The 21,636-nt window shown below is 38.6% G+C and overlaps 1 protein-coding gene across 4 annotated transcripts in view; it reads left to right on the forward strand.

Moving 5' to 3' along the window:
- Nucleotides 1–21,636, forward strand: part of CFAP58 (cilia and flagella associated protein 58) — a 112,116-nt gene that overhangs the window by 23,284 nt on the left and 67,196 nt on the right. For all 4 annotated transcript variants that reach the window (XM_045040646.1, XM_023240896.2, XM_045040647.1 and 1 more), the window contains exons 8-11: nucleotides 3,991–4,073; nucleotides 8,928–9,119; nucleotides 19,498–19,659; nucleotides 20,376–20,522. In XM_045040646.1, coding sequence (XP_044896581.1) covers nucleotides 3,991–4,073; nucleotides 8,928–9,119; nucleotides 19,498–19,659; nucleotides 20,376–20,522 — 584 coding nt within the window. The remainder of the gene's footprint in view (nucleotides 1–3,990; nucleotides 4,074–8,927; nucleotides 9,120–19,497; nucleotides 19,660–20,375; nucleotides 20,523–21,636) is intronic.

The following is a 21,636-nucleotide window of genomic DNA, read 5'->3' on the forward strand; positions in this document are numbered from 1 at the left end:
TCCTACCTTAAAAAATTCTTCAACAGACTATATTGGCACAATGTAAATCCAGCCAAAAGTATTGTTCAGTATTTGTCGCTGGAATAAATAGCATCTATTCTCTTAAGTCTGGGTTCTACATGACTTTATGCTTTAGTTCCTTTTCTCAGAGAAGATAGGGGATAAATTAAAACAAATGTCCCCCCACTAGCAATATTTGGGACAATGCTGTACCAAGAATCAGTGAGACAAAAATTAGTGGTTCCTAACTTCCTTTAAAAAAATGTTTATTTATTTATTTTGAGAGAGAGGGATAGAGAGTGAGCAGGGGAGAGGCAGAGAAAGAGGGAGACAGAGAATCCCAAGTAGGCTCTGCAGCTGTAAGTGCAGCTGTAAGTGCAGCTGTAAGAGCCCTACATGGGGCTTGAACTCATGAACTGTGAGATCATGATCTGAGCGGAAACCAAGAGTCAGACATTTAACTGACTGAGCCACCAGGCATCACAATGGCTCCTAACTTCTTTTCTCTGTTGTTACTTTACCATGTGATGAACCTTGTTTTTACCAGCTATCACATTGCCCCGTGGAGGGAAAATTTAAGTGCTATGGAAGGTCACATAGCACAGAAAAATCATTAAGGATACAAACTATGGAGTCATGTCTACCTGGGTAAAGATCTCACCTTCATCGCATTTATTGTTAGGGGATGAAATGAGCTGATACATATAAAGCACTTGTGGACAGTACCTAACACAGTAAATGCTTACTAAATGGCATCTATTATCATCTGGGCGTATTACTATTTATATAAGCAGTAAGAGAGAATGCCATCTCATTCTGAAAAAGAATATAATTGAAAATAGGATATGCTAGTCAAATTTGGTGTGGCAGAAATAGCCCTGAACTTGGACACAGAGGATCTGGGTTTGACTTTGACTATACCAGAGTATGTGAGGCAGGAACACCTCGTTGAACTCATATGGGTTGTAGGTCACTGAATGAGATAACATGCATACCAGCATAAAAGCAGACATTGCCCCCCTAAAAGGTAAAATCTAAATCTCTAGGCAAGGTTATTAGAAATACATCTGACCCTTGAACAACATGGGTTTGAACTGCATGGGTCCACTTACCTGTGGATTTTTTTTTTTTTTTGGTAAATACAGTACATCACTATGAATGTATTTTCTCTTCCTTATGATATTTTTAGTAACATTTTCTTTTCCGCAGCTTACTGTAGTGTAAAAATGCAGTATATAATACATATAACATGCTAAATATGTGTTAATCGACTGTTTATATTATCAGTAAGGCTTCTGGTCAACAGTAGGCTGTTAGTAGTTAAGTTTTTGGGGAGTCAAAAGTTATGCATGGATTTTCATCTTCACAGGGGATCGGCATTCCTAAGTCTGGTGTTGTTCAACAGTGAGCTGTATTTGTTATGTAAGCCTTTGAAAAGTACAGGTATTTTTCATTCTAAGACATCAGGAAATAATCTTTTATTGAGGTACAGCTAGAGCTTACCTTGAAAATTTCTCCATTCTTTCATTCAATAAACTGAGTGCCTACTATGTGTAGTCACCAAGGTAGGCATTGGCTGCATGGAGGTCCCTGCCCTCGGGATGCCTACAGTCTTGCATGAGTTTACAATCTAATGTTTTCAGTGATAGTTAGGAAGAAAAATAAAACTACTAGATCATATTTTGTAATTGGTTTAGTGACTTTCAAAACACTCCCATATTTAAATCGGTGTATTTTTTACTTGCAGTAGTTCTAAGTTTTGAAAAAAAAATTATTCATTCTGTGTTGAACCCAATTCTTCATCCTTAAGTCATATTTATAGAAGTCATCATGCTCTCTTTTGGTTATTTTATAGGTATCGTTAACATTATTTTTTTTGGGGGGACTTCTTCCTTTTGAATGTCTGATCAAACAGTGGCACTGGACATAAGAGTTAGAAGCATGAGTCCTCCATGGGTTGTGATTTTTCTATCACAAAACCCAAGAAACTAACTGATAAACTGCCAGAACTAATGAGAGTTCACTGGGGTGGCAGGTTATAAAATAAATATATAGGTATCAATAGCTTCCTTTCATACACAGAATCAGTTAGAATATATGATGGAAAAACCCCTTTTCACAATAGCAACTCAAGTAATAAAATATCTATAAATAAAGTTACCCGGATATCTGCAAGACATGTATATAAAACACACTCCAGAATTCTATTGAGGGGTATAAACGAAGACTTGAAAAATGGAGAGATATACAAAGTTCCTGAATGAGAAAGCTCAATATGATAAAGATATAAATCTGCCTAAATTAATCTGTATATTTGATATTTCCAATAAAAATTTCAGTAAGTTATATTGTTGGGACTTGAAAACTGATTCTAGAGTTCTTCCTGAAGAATAAACAGGTGACAATAGCCATAAAATTCTGGAAAAAGGGGTGATGAGGGAGTATTTGCCTTACTGGGTTAGGTTTTTAATATTATAAAGCTTCAATAGTCATCAAGTAGTGTAGTGAAAATGCCTGATAAACAGATCAATGGAAGAGATTGGAAAAAACAAAAAATACCCAAGATTATCATTAAGATAAAGGTGTTTTATACCAGTGTTCTGTATGGACTATTAAGAAAATGGTAGCAGAACAGTAAGTTACTTTTTGGGGAAAAAAAGTTAACACCAAATGTGGAAACCATAAAGCAAAGATTGAGAGATTTAATGAAAGAGTTCTTACAAATCCATAAAAGGGGTAAACAATTCATGAGAAAAATGGGCATAGGGCAAGTGTGGGCAAATTTAAAAACAAATACAGGGGGCACCTGGGTGCCTCAGTGGGTTCAGGTCTTGATCTCATGGTTTGTGAGTTGGAGTCCCTCATTAGGCTCTGCACTGATGCTGTGGAGCCTACTTGGGTTTCTCTCTCTCTCTCTCTCTCTCTCTCTCTCTCTCCTCTCTCTCCCCCATTTCCCCCCTCAAAATAAATAAATAAACTTTAAAAACTCACTGTTAAAAAAAACCCAGAAATACAAGTAAGTGGTCATTAAACATGAAAAAGTAGTTGATTTCACTACTAATCAAGGAAATGTAAATGAAATACAGACATACTGGCTTTGATACTCTATTGGCTTGTTAAAGATCAAAGAGTGATAATATCCAGTGATGGTCTGGGTGTGGATTTAAGCTGCTATTAGTTTTCTGGAGAGAAATTTGGCAGTAGGAGAGAAATGTCTTTTTTTTTTTATCACCTTCAATCCAGGACTTCCTCTTCTAGAGTAACAAATGAATGAGAACTTTCACAGAATTATGGCTTATAATTGCAAATAAATAAGTAAAATGGAAGCAATTTAAATGTTAAGGTAGGGGATTGGCTAAATAAATTACGCATTTTCATATAGTGAAATATCACAGAGTCATTAAAATTCTGTTGTAGTTGCACATTTATAATATAGAGAGGCATTTATTTTATGTTAGTTAATTACAAAAGCAAGCTACAAAACAGTATGTGTAGTATAATTCATTTTGGTGTATGTATATGAATGTGTATATATTTATATTTTTATGCGCACACACATATTTGCATAGGAAAAAGTCTGGAAAGAGACATATGAAAATCCTAAGTAGATTCTGGTTGACTTGAATTTTTTTCCCTTTTGTTATTTGGATGTCTCATTTCTGTCTGTATTCCTAATTATTTGTATAATTAGAAAGATTTAAAAAGAGCAAGGACTCTTGGAGTCAGAGAAACCACACTCCCAGCCTCAGCCCCTCACCTCTTGGCTGCAGACTGTTGGCATGTGGCTTAATTCCTCTAAGCCTCAGTTTCCATCTGAGGACAGGGGACCTCCTTCATGGCGTTGTGGTGAAGATCATGTAACCCTCAATAAATAGTAGTTTTATAGCTGCAGATAAATCTATAAAGCAGTTTCTCTGTTACATTGGCTTTGGCAGATTCTTTCTTAGGTTGGCTTCATATTTCTTCTTCTTCTTCTCCTTGGTCATTTAGAGGTGGAGGCTTCAAAGAAACAAGCAGAACTTGATAAGAAAGCAATGGATGAGCTTCTGAGAGAAAGGGACATATTAAATAAGGTGAGTTTGTTTTCTGTAGCATTGGTAAACAAATGTCTTTCCTTAGTGCTATGATATCTGCCTATTAGGGGATAGAAAACTCTGAAGCGAACAAAAGTAGATTAGAAATAAATAATCGTGCTCAGTTTTCTTCCAAGCTGCTGTGCACAGTCCACCATTCACTGGCTGAGAATTGAAACTGCATTATCACCAGGGAACACAAAGGGACTTGGGAATTATCATATAAACGAGGAGCGGATTTCAGAGCGCTGTGTGGATTCTGATTTTATTGCTGGTGTGTTATTTGGCATCCTAAGCAGTTGATCAAAATTTCTGAATTTAATATCTGTAATCTGCAACTTTTGCTAATCCAGAAGATACAAGTGAGCGCGAATAAAATTCTAACTTTGAGGTGTTTGCTGAAAGAACAGCCGGTTGATGACAAAAACCTTCCCTGTACCTTTTCGGGATGTAGGTTTTCAGTTTTGCTTTTAGCCCTTACATCTCCTAGTCTTTGGAGCTCAATCTGGTCCAAAGCTGAGGAAGGGGTTGGGGGAGGCTTGAGGCCTGGAAAGCCTCCATTCAAGGGGGGGACCCTTACCCCTACCCCTTTCCTCTCCAAACCCTTCCAGAGGATTCCTTCCAGTGATAGTCACTCTTAGGAGATTAACTACTTTCAAGGATTTAGGGTAAATTTCTTGCTCAAGGATTTCCTCCAGGGAGGAAAAATCAAAGGGCCAGTTATAGAGGGGGGAGGCTGCTTGCAGAAAAGTCTAGTCTGATGGCTTTTGTCCAAGAGAGCTTCGTCTCATCAAGTAGAAACAGCCTATATTTTTTCATTCCAACTTTTATGATTTCTTTCGGTTTTCCAGAGTTGAACAAATATTGACAAAATAGATCACTCTGTAAGCTTAACTGAGACTAGGGATCTCAGGAAGTAGTAGGAAATTACATATCTTTACATGATGAGCTCTCCTTAGAAAATCATTGTGGTTTTTTTTTTTTTTTTTGCATAATGCTGGAAACTGTTCCTTTATTCTATAAATTTGCACATGCAAACAATGTTGTTGGATTTAGATTTGTAATTAAAATTTTTTTTTTAGTTTAGAGAGAGACCACGCATGAATTGGGGAGAGGGGAAAAGGGTGGGGGGAGAGAATCCTAAGAAGGCTCCATGCCTAGCGCAGAGCCTGATGCAAGGCTCCATCTCACCACCCTGAGATCATGATCTGAACCGAAATCAGGAGTTGGATGCTCAACTGACTGAGCCACCCAGGTGCCCCCTTTTAATTTATTTTAAACATATACATTTAATTCATTTATATTTTATGTATTCTGGTAAACAACCAGTAGATTTTTCTGCCACAATAGGACATCTAGAGCATCATTACTTTTACATTTATTTGTTTAATTTGACTGATGTCAGTTCCTCCTCTAGGGCAGGGTATACTTTCTTTTTTCTTTTCTGGTCGGCACATTCTTAGTGCCTAGCACAGCATCCAGCTCTCCACAGGTATGCAATCAACCTTTACTGGTAATACATTCTTTCCCCAACGACTTGAAATGCCACCTTCACTGAATGAATGGGTGACATGGTTTTGACAGGCAGCAATGTTAATATATTTTGGCTCTTTCAGTGTCATGTTAAAGTGGCTTTGTCTTTTCTGGAGTGAAAGTTTAATTCAATACTTGAAAATAAAGTTGACCTTTTCTATTTTCTGCATCATCACCCAACCATGGTTTACTGTCTTTATATTCCGTGGTTTTCAGACCCCTGGCTGCAAGTCTGTATTGGTAGGAGATTTGGGAAGGGGCCACCAGGTGCCTTGTGGAACCCAAGGATCCAGGTGAAACTGATGGGAACCTGACCTGACATCTTGGGATACACGAAAGCCCTGTCTCACCACCACTGGATTTCCTGCTGAGTTTTTGCTTTCGTTTCTCTCTTTCACAGAAGATTGCCTCCCTGTTTCCCAGTCTGTTTGGGAAAAAAAAGGCTATCATCAACAGCTCCCAGTTTACATCCTCTATTGACCTTCAAAAAGCTAAAGGCCCTATTTCAAAAATCCCTGGTCCCTTCAGCTATGGCCAGAGAAGTGAACCCTCTTGCATGAGTGTGGCTGTCAGGGTGACACTGTTGTTGCCTCCATGTTTTCAGGGAACAATCTGGCTTCTCAGGCAGCCAATCCAAGGACTTTCTGCTTCAGCATCAGAAATCACTAGTGCAGCTTAAAAAAAAAAAAAACCGGCAGCTGCGTCCCATCCCAGAATCAGAATCTCTGGATCTGAGACACAGGCATCTGCATGTCCTTAAGAAACTGGGTTAGTTATTTTATTGTAGTAAAATACACATAAGACAATATTTAACATTAGTGACACTTAGTACATTCACAGTTTGTGCAACCATCACCACTATCTAGTTCCAGAACATTCTCATCACTCCCAAAGGAACCCCTACACCTGTGAAACAGTTGTTTCCACCACCCCTGGCAACTACTAGTCTACTTTTTTCTTCTATGGATTTGACTATTCTGGATATTTATGTAGCTGGACTCATACATGACTGTTTATGTCTGGCATCTTTCACTCAGAATGATGTTTTCAGGCTGAAACTGTGCTGTAGCATTTAAAAAAATTTTTTTAAACGTTTATTTATTATTGAGAGACAGAGAGAGACAGACCATGAGCATAGTAGGGGCAGAAAGAGGAGGAGTCACAGAATCCAAAGCAGGCTCCAGGCTCTGAGCTGTCAGCACAGAGCCCGAAGCGGGACTGGAAATCACAAACTGTGAGATCATGACCTGAGCGGAAGTCGGATGCTTAACCAACTGAGCCATCCAGGCACTGCCGGACTTCATTCCTTTTTATGGATGAATAATATTCCACTGTGTGGATATACCACACAGTGGTACCATACCATATGGTATGGTACCATACCATACCAATACCATACCATTTTGATGACCTGTTTATTAGATGATGGACATTTGGGTTGTTTCCACCTTTTGGTTTTTGTGACTAGTGCTGCTGTGAACATTCATGTACAAATTCTTGGTTGGACACCTGTTTTCAGTTCTTTTGGGTGCATACCCAGGAGTGAAATTGTTGGCTCATATGTTAATTCTAGATATTTGCATTTTGAATGAGCTGGTTTTATTTTACTGTGTAGTCAAAGCCCTGTTACATGATTAGGTTTAAATGTTCTAAGCTCACAAGAACAAGAGTAGAGCTGGGATTGAGGTTATCTTTGGGGTCAGCCAGCCCTGGACTCAAATCCTGGCTCTGCCCCAATCCTGTTGTATGAACCTATAGGCAAGCAGCTTAACTTCTGAGTCTTAGTTTCCTACCCTTAAAATGGGAGCAAGAAAGTACTCATTTCCAACCCTAGAGGAGAAAGCAGGAAAAGACCTCTCTGACCTCAGCCGTAGCAATTTCTTACTTGACACATCCCCAAAGGCAAGGGAATTAAAAGCAAAAATGAACTACTGGGACCTTATGAAGATAAAAAGCTTCTGCACAGCAAAGGAAACAACCAACAAAACTAAAAGGCAACCAACGGAATGGGAAAAGATATTTGCAAATGACATATCGGACAAAGGGCTAGTATCCAAAATCTATAAAGAGCTCACCAAACTCCACACCCGAAAAACAAATAACCCAGTGAAGAAATGGGCAGAAAACATGAATAGACACTTCTCTAAAGAAGACATCCGGATGGCCAACAGGCACATGAAAAGATGCTCAACGTCGCTCCTCATCAGGGAAATACAAATCAAAACCACACTCAGATATCACCTCACGCCAGTCAGAGTGGCCAAAATGAACAAATCAGGAGACTATAGATGCTGGAGAGGATGTGGAGAAACGGGAACCCTCTTGCACTGTTGGTGGGAATGCAAATTGGTGCAGCCACTCTGGAAAGCAGTGTGGAGGTTCCTCAGAAAATTAAAAGTAGACCTACCCTATGACCCAGCAATAGCACTGCTAGGAATTTATCCAAGGGATACAGGAGTACTGATGCATAGGGGCACTTGTACCCCAATGTTTATAGCAGCACTCTCAACAATAGCCAAATTATGGAAAGAGCCTAAATGTCCATCAACTGATGAATGGATAAAGAAATTGTGGTTTATATACACAATGGAGTACTACGTGGCCATGAGAAAGAATGAAATATAGCCCTTTGCAGCAACGTGGATGGAACTGGAGAGTGTTATGCTAAGTGAAATAAGCCATACAGAGAAAGACAGATACCATATGGTTTCACTCTTGTGTGTATCCTGAGAAACTTAACAGAAACCCATGGGGGAGGGGAAAAAAAAAAAGAGGTTAGAGTGGGAGAGAGCCAAAGCATAAGAGACTCTTAAAAACTGAGAACAAACTGAGGGTTGATGGGGGGTGGGAGGGAGGGGAGGGTGGGTGATGGGTATTGAGGAGGGCACCTTTTGGGATGAGCACTGGGTGTTGTATGGAAACCAATTTGACAATAAATTTCATATATTGGAAAAAAAAAGAAAAAGAAAATCTCCCTTAAAAAATTATTTTTGCATATGCTGTCATATACATATACATTTTATGATGATACCACATTATATTTGTTGTATTTTAAAATACAGACTATTTTTTTTTTTAAAAAGGAAGTACTCATTTCCCTTGGATGTTGTGGTCACTTAGTGCACCTACATATGTGTGTGTCTTGTGCAAAATTAACACAATCTCTAAATAAGATGTAGAGAATATAATTATTTTTATTCACCCAAAAAAACAATGTAACTAAGTATTTTAGGGGTGAAACAGGGTAAATTTACCCCCCACCCCGCCCCCGCCACACACACATTTTGAGTAACGTGACTGCTCTCTTGTCTTTATTTTTAGAACATGCTTAAGGCAGTCCATGCGACCCAGAAACAGATAGACCTGGTAAAGCTCCATGAACAATCCAAGAGGAACCTGGAAGAAGAAATCCAGAACTACAAGGATGAGGCTCAGAAGCAGAGAAAGATCATCTTTCAGCTGGAAAAGGAGCGAGATCGGTACATCAATGAAGCCAGTGACCTTACCCAAAAGGTAAGTCACTCCTTGACGATGTGCATGGAGCACAAGCACGTTCTTTCTGATTGTCACACACTGTAGCAAAGAGGATTTATTCAGATGTGCGCTTGTGGTTTGCGTGAGAATTTAAGAGAAATGACGTCAGCAGAGTAAAAGCTGTCCCAGAGCTGATCTGGGCCAAACTGCGAAATGGACAAGGCCAGTGCTTAGGGGTCCCCTTCACCTGTTGTCGTGCCGTGCAGCTTCTCAGAGCTGGATGCGTGGGGGTGGGATGGGATGGGGGGGAGCTCTTGGCATCGTTATCTCTGCACCCTTTGTTCACACCCCCCACGTCTGGCCCTGAAACCCTTGTCCCTTCAGACCGAGGATTGCAGCTAGTAGTTAGGAGCAAGGCATCGAATTAAATAACCTCAGATTAAGACGTGAGTAACTACTGGCATCAGGCGAACGTTCACACAACAATGGGGAACCTGAAACCTCACCTGTGGCGGAAATTCACACGTTGTGTAGCTAAGTCCCACATCTCTACCTCTTGTAAGCTGCTGAGGAGAGAGAATGCTCAAGGCAGTGTCTTGAAGAATGACTTCGGGGATTTGGATTCTACTTTGACCAGTTGTCTTAGCACATTGCCAGCATTAAGCATGACTGGTCAGACTATCCACCTTCAGTGCATTCACAGCTGCATAGAGCAGGGGGCTTCATGAGGGGGTTTCATGGTGTCAGGAGGTGGGGTTGGGGAATGGGGGAAAGTTTTAAGTATGAGGCTGAGAGAAGAGAGTTTGGGAGAAAAGACTCATTTAATGAGGTTCCCAACCACCCCCGACTGCCTCGAAAAGTGTTCTCTACTCTGCAGCATAAGCCCTCTTTATCATCTCCTCAATGAAATCTTCAGTGCATTCTACAGTGTTTACCAGTGCGCTTGAATGTTTACATTTGTTTTGTGTTTTTTTGGAGTGGGATCTCAGAGAAGTTGACAAGGAGGACAGCCAACATTTGAATTATAAACATTAAGAAAGTGGGAAACAAGCATTACTGTTAGGAAATCAGCTTCTTCCCGCTTAGACTAAATAAATGCCGAGCAGATGTTTGTAGAATGTAAGTTTGGAGGAACACAAATGCATATGCTCTGTCAAGCCCTGGCTGGACGTGTCTTCCTTGTAAAAGATCCCCCCGGTGATTCTCATACCCCTGACTGGGAGCCGTTGGTATACAGCATTTCTCTTCTGACTTAATCATCTTACAAGTGCCATTGATTGATTTCCTGACTCGGAGACGACCAGCTGTCAGTTCAGGAACTCGTATTCTCCAGCCTGGGCTGGCCCATTAGGCTCTGCATCCGTCAGCTTAAGCTGTAACAAATAACCCTCAAATTTCAGTGGTTTATAGCAACAAAGATTTATCTTTTGCTCAAATCAATGGCCTTTGAGGGTCAGCTGCAGCCCTGTTTCATGCCATCTTCACTTCAGGCTGGCCTCGTACAGAGGGAAAACAGAGTAATAGTGAACCTTGTGATGCTCTCAGAGCTTCTGCTGGTAAGGGAAGGGCGCAGGGCTTGTCCATTCATATTCCCTTGGCCAAAGCTAGTCACGTGGCCAAGCCCAACATCCCTGGATAGGAGTATAAATCCTTCTAAGAGAGAGGCACTGTCTGGTGAGACAGTAAATATATCTGAACATATAATCTGTCGCAGCTTCCTACTTCACCTTCTTGATGATCAATCTCTCTCCACTCCTGGCTGCCATCACACTATCAAAACTAGCTGTTAAAAATTCCGATGTGATCTTAGTATCACCCCCAGCCTTACAAACCTCTGTCACTTCTCAGCAACTGGGGCAGTGCATCTTTAGCACATGTAGAAAATAATATGTCTATAGCTAGTGGGAATTAGGGGGAAACTGCTCAGGGCTGCAGTGGACTAACCCAGGGATGCCTTGGTCCCCCCTGGTAGAGTGAGTCAGTATTTGGACACATATCTATAACGTATGCAAGACAAAGTAATTGGTGTGCTGTGATTTATGAGACAGAGTCCAAGCTCTTTGTTCTTCCTGGAAAATCCTTCCTTCCCTTCTCTGTATGGAAAACTCCTCTTCATCCTTCAATACCCAGCTCAAGTGCTCATCTCTGGGGTCATGCCTGCCCTGACCTCTACTTTATGGATTTGTTGATATCTCTGGAATGGCACTTATCATCTTCTCGAGTATTTTCTTTGCACATTTGCTTTTCTTACTTTACAGAGAGCTCTTGAGAATAGGGTCTTTATCTCATTCATTTCTTCACCTGCAGTGTGCTGGTAAATACTAGGCACCAATAAAGTGTGTGTTAAACAGATGGATAGATGACAAGTGATAAAAAGAATGCTGCCACTGATTTTAATACAGGATTATATATTTTTCTGTTTCCTTGTAAAAGGTAAGGGTACCAAGTTTTTTGTTGTTGTTTATTTTTTCTCTTTTCTTTTCTTTTCTTTAACTTAAATCCAAGTTAGTTAATGTATAGTATAGTATTGGTTTCAGGAGCAGAATTTAGTGATTCATCACTTACATACAACACCCAATGCTCATCCCAAGTGTCCTCCTTAATGCCCATCACCCATTTAGCCCATCCCCCCACCCAACTCCCCTCCAGCAACCCTCAGCTTGTTCTCTGTATTTAGAAATCTCTTATGGTTTGCCTCTGAAAGTGCCAAGTTTTGCTGGTAACTGTTTTTCACAATTTCTGATGTTTAATCGCATAAGCTTATATAATGTATCACTAAATCATCTGAGCACAGTTCTTAAAATATTATTTATTAACTGCAATTTTTCTGTCTCTTACTTAACCCCTGATAGCCTTATATATGTTGCTATGGCAACTCCAGTCATCTCTAGACTTCTTCTTAAGGTCCCGTGTGTCCTTAATACATATAAGAAATATGCTCCTCCCCATATTTCTTTCTTTGTTTAGTGTTACACACACACACACACACACACACACACACACACACACACTCGCACACACATACCTCACTCATTCAGACAAACAGAAAACTCCCTTTCATGCATTCTACTGATAGGGAGTTGAGGACTGATATCAGGGGCTGGGGATAATGTCACAAAACTGATGTTTTTATCTATTTCTGGAGTGAGTGTATGTTGTTCCAAGTTTTGACCCAGCAATTTCTTTTGTAAGAACTCAATCTATGGAAAAATAAAAATGCAAAGAGTTTTACAAAAGAGCATTCTTTGAAATAAATTCTGCTACATTTATATGAGACAATATTATGTACCATGAAAACCACGTGTTTGAAAAGTAGTTTTAAAAATAGGGAACATGTTCACAATATGAATCTGACAAAAACAGAATGCAAAATTACTTATATGGTTTGACCTAGTTTTATCCGTGTGCATAGGAGAAGGGTTGATATTTGATTTTGAACTCTTCGTATTACTTATTTTCTAAATAGGTACCAAATATTTTTTGAAAGATGGATGGAAAGTATAATTAGATATCTGAATTAACTACTCAAAGACTTACTTATAGGTACTTACATTAAATTCTTCTTCAATAACATATTTATCATTATGGGCCTTCCCTCACTTCAAATTCATTTGGAACATGTAGCCATAATGGACAATCTTACCTGAACTATCCTTGGCAGTTTTAGCTGTGAGTGACTTATGGCACGGTCTCTTCCGCCTTCTGGGCTGCAAAAACAGTGTCGATATTTGCCTTCTGCTTCTTTCCATTTAGAGAAAAAAAGGTGAAATCTTAGATACTAAAAGGCCTACATTACATTTTATTAATTTTACTTGGCATTTGCAAACAAGGCAGAAGATCCTTTTCTGTGCCAGAATCGGATGGCTCAGAATCCCAAACCTTTTCTTATGTGCCTGTCTCAGTCAACACTTGCCATAATAATGCTGCATAATACAGAACCACCAAATCTCCCTGGAGTGCAAAAACAAGCACTTATTTTGCATACATCTGCAGTTGAGTGGGAGTCAGGTGATCGAAGCTAGGCTTGCCTGTACTTGGCTTGAGGCTGTGAATTGGGTCTGGTTTTGCTCTACATGTTTCTGATTCTCAGGATGCATGGTGTTCTCATGGAGAAAGAAAGGAAAGCAAAGGACAAACCCACCCACACAAGCACAATTCACAGCTCTCTACTTGCCTAATGTCCTTTGACATCCCATTGGCTGTGGCAAGTCACATGTCTGATCTCAACAGCAAGGGGAGATAGACTCTTCCCACCGAGGTGGTGGGGACAGGGAGAGGGAGTGAATATTTGCAGAACCATAAGATAACCTAGTCCAACGTTTTAGCACTTTTTATCCTCATGGTTTCTCCTCTGCTGCACTCCCAAATTTTACTATTCAGATAAGTCGAGAGGCACTAGGAATGGCATTGTGAGTTGTGGTCCACCATATTTACTAAACTTTTGTAAATTCTGGGTAAAACCATTCCTGGTTAATAGTTAAATCTGTGACCCATCTTGCACATTATGCACTTAACTCATTTTAGAACCCCTCCCTTTTCATTTTAAATATTAAACTTCTGGCCATTCCTCTCCCAGACATTTTATATGCCGGAAAGCATTCTTTCACAATGGATGCTTACCTACATGTCCCTTAATGCTCTGCTTATTTGTCTGTAACAGTGTCACTCACGCAAAACCCTCCTGCACAAAGTTCCAAGGCATTAATAATAATGTGCTTTCAAGGGCTTAGCAGTAAATGAGGAAAGCAAAGGTTGATCAAAGAAATATTGTTGACTGAATAGGTACTTCATGATGAAATGAAGCTCCTGTTTCTTTGATATTAACTTGAAGTTTTATACAGAGCATCTTCCATAGGATAGAACCCCGGACATACACAAATTATAAGCTTTTTCTGTTGTAATAAAATTAGTGTACAAGGGATTACTGCTTTCCTGCAGAACAGAATTTGATCCATAGAAACATCAAATTTGTTAAGTACTAATATTATAGAATAGGACATAATGTTAACCTGTCACAAAAATCTATTATTTATTAAATGATGAAATTATGATATGCTAGGTACTTAGATGATGGTGCAAATATATGTATCTTCTCACTTAAATCCTCATAATAGCCATCTGAGGTAGATACTATTATATCCCTCATTTTATGACATAATGTAATATGTTATTAAAAACAGACACAGAGATATGCCTCTCTAAAATTTAAGGTGGAAGATAAAATAAGAAAGCAAGAGGGACGCCTGGGTGGCTCAGTCAGTTGGGCGTCCGACTTCAGCTCAGGTCATGATCTTGCGGTCCGTGAGTTTGAGCCCCGCGTCGGGCTCTGTGCTGACAGCTCAGAGCCTGGAGCCTGTTTCAGATTCTGTGTCTCCCTCTCTCTCTGACCTTCCCCCATTCATGCTCTGTCTCTCTCTGTCTCAAAAATGAATAAACGTTAAAAAAATAAAAAAAATAAATAAAAAATAAGAAAGCAAGAAAAATAGAGGAGACTTAAAATCTCACGTGCCTGGCCACATAGGGTTTTTGTTTGTTTGGTTTTTTTGGTTTGTTTGCTTTTTTTAGAGAGTGAGTTTTTTAGTTTCATTATGAAGGTAAAGGCATTGTCAGCATTCAAACCATTGACGTTGAGTCAGAAAAGCTTATTGGAGAAGTTTATTATACTGATATTTCATCAAATGTAAGTTAAAGGGTTCCAAATTCAATGACCTACTTTCTTATCCTGTCTTAGTCTATATGATGTTTTGACTATGCTGCAGATTTCCAGCATGCATTATTGATTTTTATCTCACTCTTACTTCTATTGGCAGGTTGTTTTAACAGAAAAAGAAAAGGTAGTAGGTTATAAACTGGAATTGTACCCTCATAGTGCACTGTTAGCATTTTCTGGGCTAGTCTGAAGTAGGCTTATGAGGGCCAGGATCTCCAAGTCTCTGGCTGTAACAAAGCTTTCTATATTTGTGTGGGATTTATCTCATGAGTTGGTTTGAGGTATCTAAAAGTGTAATCAATTAATTAAACTCCAGTCCCACAGCTGGCATCCCATATTCTCTGATATGCCATTTTCAACAGGGGACAATCTGCTGACTAAAGGTTTTGCTCCTACTTAATACCCCACACATTTTATGAATTTTCAGGATTTGACATCAGTTTGAATGATTTCCGTAGAAAAAAATCGAGTTCCAACCCTCAGAACTAAATTGCTTTGTAAATTGTCTTTTCCTTTTTCCTTTTTTTTCCCATTGTCACTTAACTAAAATATCTTTGATCTTGGTATCACGATGGGTTCTTATTACTCCCAGCTTTAACAATCCAGAAGCATGTGCACTGTGATTTTGTGCACTGTTTTGTGCAGAAAGATGGACCCTGCCAGCCGGATGCCTCCAAAAGAAATGCCCTTGGCTGCATCCTTTTTCTGGAGTGTTCTTCTGTCTGTGCAAAGGATTATTCTTGTTATATCTCAAAGTGATTGAACAAGCAATTTTTTTCTTTTCTCTGATGTGCAGCTTGATATTCTGAATGCTGATGATGCTGTTCAAAGTATTTTCAATCCATTCGTTTCACTGACCCCAAAGAGGGTAATCATGTCCATAGAAAGGCTAAATTTTAGTCTAAAGTAGTGCTTTTTCTTTTTTTAAAATCAAACAAATAACTGATCTACTAATGGATATCTTATTTAGGTTTTTACATTTATTTTTAACTTACGCATTTTCGTTACTGTGGTGGTACCTTAAAACACTGCCTGCTATAGATTCTACAGATATGGATCAAAGAAATGAGGGGAGAAGGAATGGGGTTTCCATTCATTTCAGATGTATCACATGCCTTTTCCCCAGACCTCCTTGTCTCAGATTTTCTAATTTATTTCCTTCTAGATCCTCAACCAACCATCGCAACCATTCACCACTGTCTGTATACATTCTTACTTTGGGATACTTTCTTTCCACACAGAGTGGATGATAGCAATTAATAATAATAAAACTATAAAAGCATATGAAAATACTTCGTACAAATCTAGTGGCATAAATTTTTTAAAAAAGGCCGAAATGGTCAATTCTCTCAAAAATACATACCTACATCAAGGTTTGACTTGAGGAGAAGTAGAAAACATAGAAAAATCAATAGCTATGGCCACCAAAAAAAAAAAAAAAATGAGGGAGAATAAGCTCCAACACTCACAGAGGGCCTAATAACTTTATAATTGAGTTTCTTCAAACTTTTAAGAATCAAATAGTTCTCAGGCTCTATAACTTTCGAAAAAGTGCTGCTCATGCACTTTGTATCTTTTGGGGTAATACTGATTGGCACTGCTCTACTGATGTATAACCCATGCCTTCTGCAGTGATAATGAATAAAGACTCCAGGCCAAGGAGAGAGCTTGGGGTCTGAGGTGAGTCCTTGGTTGGGATGGTTGAGGAATAAAAAGGAAGAGGTGGTTCCCACAAATTGTGTAAATCCCAAATATTAACTGCTTAGAAAATATATGTAGGACCATTCTTAGAAACTATCCATTAACCTTCCAGTGTTTGAACCTGTCATAACACCCTATACATGTCCTGGTTATATTTGTACCCTGGTTATCCATTTTGTGGTAGAGTCACTCAGCAGAGGTGAACTTGAGGGTAGGGAATGTGTCTTCTGGTTCTTGACATCACTAGTGCTTTTACAGTGCCTGCCATAGATAAGTCCTCAATACATGTTTATTGAGTGAATGAATAGATGGGTGAGTGAATGAAAGAGTGAACAGAAAGGTACTCTGTTCACTTTACGAAACTAGCAGAAACCTTGATATCGAAATAGAACAAAAAAGGAAGTTAGAGACTTAGATCACTTGTGAATACTTATGCAGAATCCTAAATGAAATTCTAGTAAACCAAATTCAACAGCACATTAAAAGCATCATCCAGTATGACCAAAGAGGGTCTGTCCTGAAACTGCAAGGATAGTTTTCTGTTAAGAAAACTGTTGCTGGCACTACGGAAATGGAAAGTGTTACAGCCATTTTGGAAAGGAATCTATCAATATCTATTAAAGTTAAAAACATATATGTCTTTTGAACCAGATATTTCACTCCTGGGAATCCTTCCCAACAGAAGTAAAAACACAGGAGCATAAGGACACATGTACAGAAATGATTATTTCAGCAGGGTTCAGAGCAGCAAAAAAGTGGAAACCAAACTAAGGCCCCTCAGAGGGGAAGAGCTGAGTGTATAGTGTCTCACTCACACCGGAGGGCATTAAACCACCTTTAAAGAGAATGAATTAGAGCTACTCCACATGATTCCCCAAAATATTATTGAGAGATTAAAAAGCAAGGTGCATAAAATGTGTATAAGGAGATCACATTTTGCTAAAAAATAAAAACAAAACCCAAAAAAGCAAGACAAAGGAAGACAAACAAATCCCTGTGTCTATATATTTACTAGTTGAAGCGCTGTGGGTGATATTACTTTTTTTTTTTTTACTTAAATTTCTTTCCTTGTAAAATGAGGGTGATTAATAATGCATATCTCATAGGATGTTTTGTAAAGATTAAATGATAGAATGTACCTGAGAAATATTGGCTGTTATTATTATTATGCTAGAAGACTTGAATATATGTAGAATTCAAAGAAAAATGTGGAAGAACACATACTAAATTGTTAACCTGGTTACTTTATGTGTCAATGAGGGGTTGATATGGGTAGAAGAGAGAAGGACGATCCAAGTAAATAAGTAAAAGAAAAAAAAATTCACGTTGATGCATTTATTTAAAATTATGGAACATGGGACTACTTATGAACACATAAAATTAAAATACTTGTAAAAGGAAACATTTATTAGTAAGTATATCAAATAAATAGAACCAATAAGAAAAAAAATAGTATAAAATAATATACGCTGAAAAGGCTTTTACTAAAATTTAACTCCATCCTTCCTTAAATATTTTTTAAATGTTTATTTATTTATTTTGAGAGAGAGACAGAGAGACAGAGAGACAGAGAGTTGGGGAGAGGCAGAGAGAGAGAGGAAAAGAGAGAATCCCAAGCAGGCCCCGTGCTGTCAGTGCAGAGCCCAATGCCGAGCTCGAACTCACAAACTGGGAGATCCTGACCTGAGCTGAAATCAAGAGTTGGAGGCTTAACTGACGGAGCCAACCAGGTGCCCCTTTCCTTAAATATTTCTAAGAAAACTTTGAAAGGTGTTTATTTAAAGATATAAAGGATAAATATATTAAACACTAGGCATCATTAACTCTGATGGGAAAACATTAGAACTGTTTCTTGGAGTGTGTTTTCTGGAATACTAACTCCACATGGGGGAATAAAAGGCTTCTGTAGTGCAATGACTTGGGAACATGTTGCTCACAAGTAACCCACACCTGAGTCGTAATGAATATGAATATGTCAAAGGTGTAAGTACTTTTTGACCTTTAGGTTCTAGATAAAATACCTCCTTTTCAGAGAAACCTTCTCTGGCCATGTTACTGCATGGACATGCCCTTCTTTCTATTCTCTGTCACATTGCTGTTTCTTTCCTTTAGTTATAACCATTAATTAAAATAACGCCACTGAAATGCAGTAAAAATCTTCTGAAGAATTTTCCCCTTACATATTCTAGCTTTTGTCTAGACCATCATTCCATTGATTCAGTCTTCCTTGCTAAAGTTTTTCTTCTGAAGGAATTTTTGAAGAAGTTTGTCCTTAAAAAATCAATTTCTGTGGACATTGCAGCTAAGAGTCATGATTATATAATTTCAATTGTATGGATTGCTTGTTGAGAAGCATTGGCTCACGGTGGAATTTTGTGCCTCGGTTTTTCATAGTTGCAAAAAAGAGGTAGTTATCTTGTATCTCATCTTTCCTAGAAGTGTTTTGTGCACAATAGAATGCATTTTTATGAAATCCTTTGAGTTTCCCTGATAGAGCGAGTTTGACATTGGCAAGACAGTGCTTTGATTGCTATCGATGTCCAAAGGCCACTTTTCTTTTTCGTGGTTAAATTTATAAAGCTGTGAGTGTGGCCAAACAGCTAAGTTATCTCTTATCTTTCTTAGTGCTCCATGTGAAGATCTGTTTAAACCTGCACCTTTTCTTTTTCTTTTTCTTTTCTTTTTTTTTTTTTTTTTTTTTTTTTTGGTGGGTGGGTGTTCAGGAGAGGTTTTCAGAATTGAAAGAATTTTTTTACTCTTGTGATCACAAAATAACTGCTAAAGCCTTCATGCTTGAGCAGAACTCTGGTGTAGATAAAATGTACGTTTGCCCCTAATCAGCTGGGCTGAATTTCTGTGTTGCACTGCAGTGATCAGAACTGCAGTCAGATTTCCTGATTGCTAACATTTCTACCAGCTACTCTTAGATCAAAATCTCTGTTTGTCCTGAACTGATAATTACAGATTGGCTGTGTAACCATTTTTCTATACCTCTTTTTCCCCCAGGTTCTCATGAACATGGAAGACATAAAAATCCGTGAAATGCAGATTTTTGACCACAGGAAAAAAATAGCTGAATCAGAAACTAAATTAAAACAGCAACAGAACCTGTATGAAGCGGTGAGGTCAGACAGGAATCTGTATAGCAAAAATCTAGTTGAGGCTCAGGTAAAGAATATGTTTTTGTCTTTATGTTTTGACTCCTCCCCTTCCTGGGTTCAAAGCAGTTTCTGTTATCCTAATGGCAGGATTTAGAACAAGGCAAGCAAGAAATCTCATGGAATTCACCTGAGAGAGAAGGATCAGTTTGTGCAGAACTATCAGATTATTTGAAATAGAAATGACACAGCTTGATACAATGTGACGATCATGGTCCTGCTTTTAATTATTATGTAGAATTGCCATTCTCTTGTTTCTAATTTTTCAAACTGCTAATAGCTACCAGGGCTGAGAGGGGAGCAGCATTCTGTTGTCATTTAATTGCACATCTTTGCTTTGTAATCTCTTAGTTATAATGTTTGTTGTTGGGCCAATTCTTCCCTTGTAAAATGAAGAATAAAATGTGTGTGTTGTGTATAAATGTGTTTGTTGTATGTGTGTTGTATATATGTGTTGTGCGTTGTGTGTGTATGTGTGTGTGAACTGTTCATTATGCATATTTTGTATATATCTCATGAGAAAATTTTGAGAGTTAATGCCTTACAAAGTACTTTCAGGTTGATGGGCACAAGGTACAAAGGAACAACAACCTGGTGGTGATTGTCCAGGAGACCATTGTTTTCAGAGAACCTCCCTTAAAAGCTCTTGACTATGTATTGAACTTCTATACAGAGGGTGATGTCTATTTAATTCACTTTCAAACATTTCTCCTTTCATTTTGTTAGGATGAAATAACAGAAATGAAGAGAAAATTAAAGATTATGACCCATCAGGTAGATCAGCTGAAGGAAGAAATCTCAGCCAAAGAGTCAGCACTTGTGAAGTTACATCTGGAACAGCAGCGGATAGAAAAGGAGAAGGAAACTTTGAAGGTACAGATCTTATAATAAAAGTGATGGACCAATAGACTACCTCTTTGACCCACTTGAGGCAGGCTCCATGCTCATTGAAGGCAACAAGGTGCAGGGAGAACAACCGAGGAACCAGGAGGGTGGACTCTAACACCTTCAGGTCAGGCTTCTGTATGGGTAGTGCTCCCAGGTAGAGCAGAGGAGGAAGCCAGTGGAGATGCATAAGCACCCCTTTCACCTATACTGCTATTATCACATCAGTGGAAGAGAAACTAGCAGGTCAGCAGTGCCTAGGAAGTCCTGGAGCTTGCAGGCTTGCTACAATCCCTTTGCATTTATAACCTCAGTCCAACACCCATACCCAACCCTCCCAAACTCTTCCCCGGACCTTCCATAAGGTGGTGCTGGCAAGACTTTGTCCCTCTGCTCCTAATAGTTGTTTGCTTTATGTGCACCTGACTTTTCTACCTGCATTAGCATTAGCCACTCCTCCAGAGCATCACCTCTGTCTTTATATATACTACTAAGACATATCCTTTTAAATCTACTAACTTCGAACATTATATGTCTACCAATATAACATAAAGACTTTCCCCAAGAATACAGACCAAATAATTACGCCCTTTCAAATCCATGAACCAAATATGTTTTAGTATACACATTCACTAAACCTAATGTATTTTCCTTTTCCTATCAAATCCAGTAGATTTCCCTTCTAATCCATTTGACCGAAGAATTAAAAAGGAACTTCTAAGAGTATGAAAGTATCACTTTCATTTGAAAATGTATACGCAGAATACTCATGGATGTCTATAAGCCACTTGCAGGAACTATCTATAGCAAATGAGAGACTGGGTGTCTTGGTTTCTGCACATATTTGTTTTCAAAGATAGTTTCTATATTGAAAATGTGTAGCTTTAATGCCAAATTTCCTTGATTCCAAGATGCCATAGATTGAATATACACTCTGAATTTCATAATGGGTTTTGTCAACTTAATGATGGGTCTTCGTGTAAATAAAACTACTATATTAAATCAAGGCACATTTGGTTTGAGAAAGATTAAAATATAACAAAACTGCCTTTACAAAAAGATATGATAATTGATATTTACCTAAGACTTGATCTTCCCACTC

The sequence above is a fragment of the Felis catus genome, chromosome D2, assembly GCF_018350175.1.
Source record: "Felis catus isolate Fca126 chromosome D2, F.catus_Fca126_mat1.0, whole genome shotgun sequence".
Lineage (NCBI taxonomy): Eukaryota > Metazoa > Chordata > Mammalia > Carnivora > Felidae > Felis > Felis catus.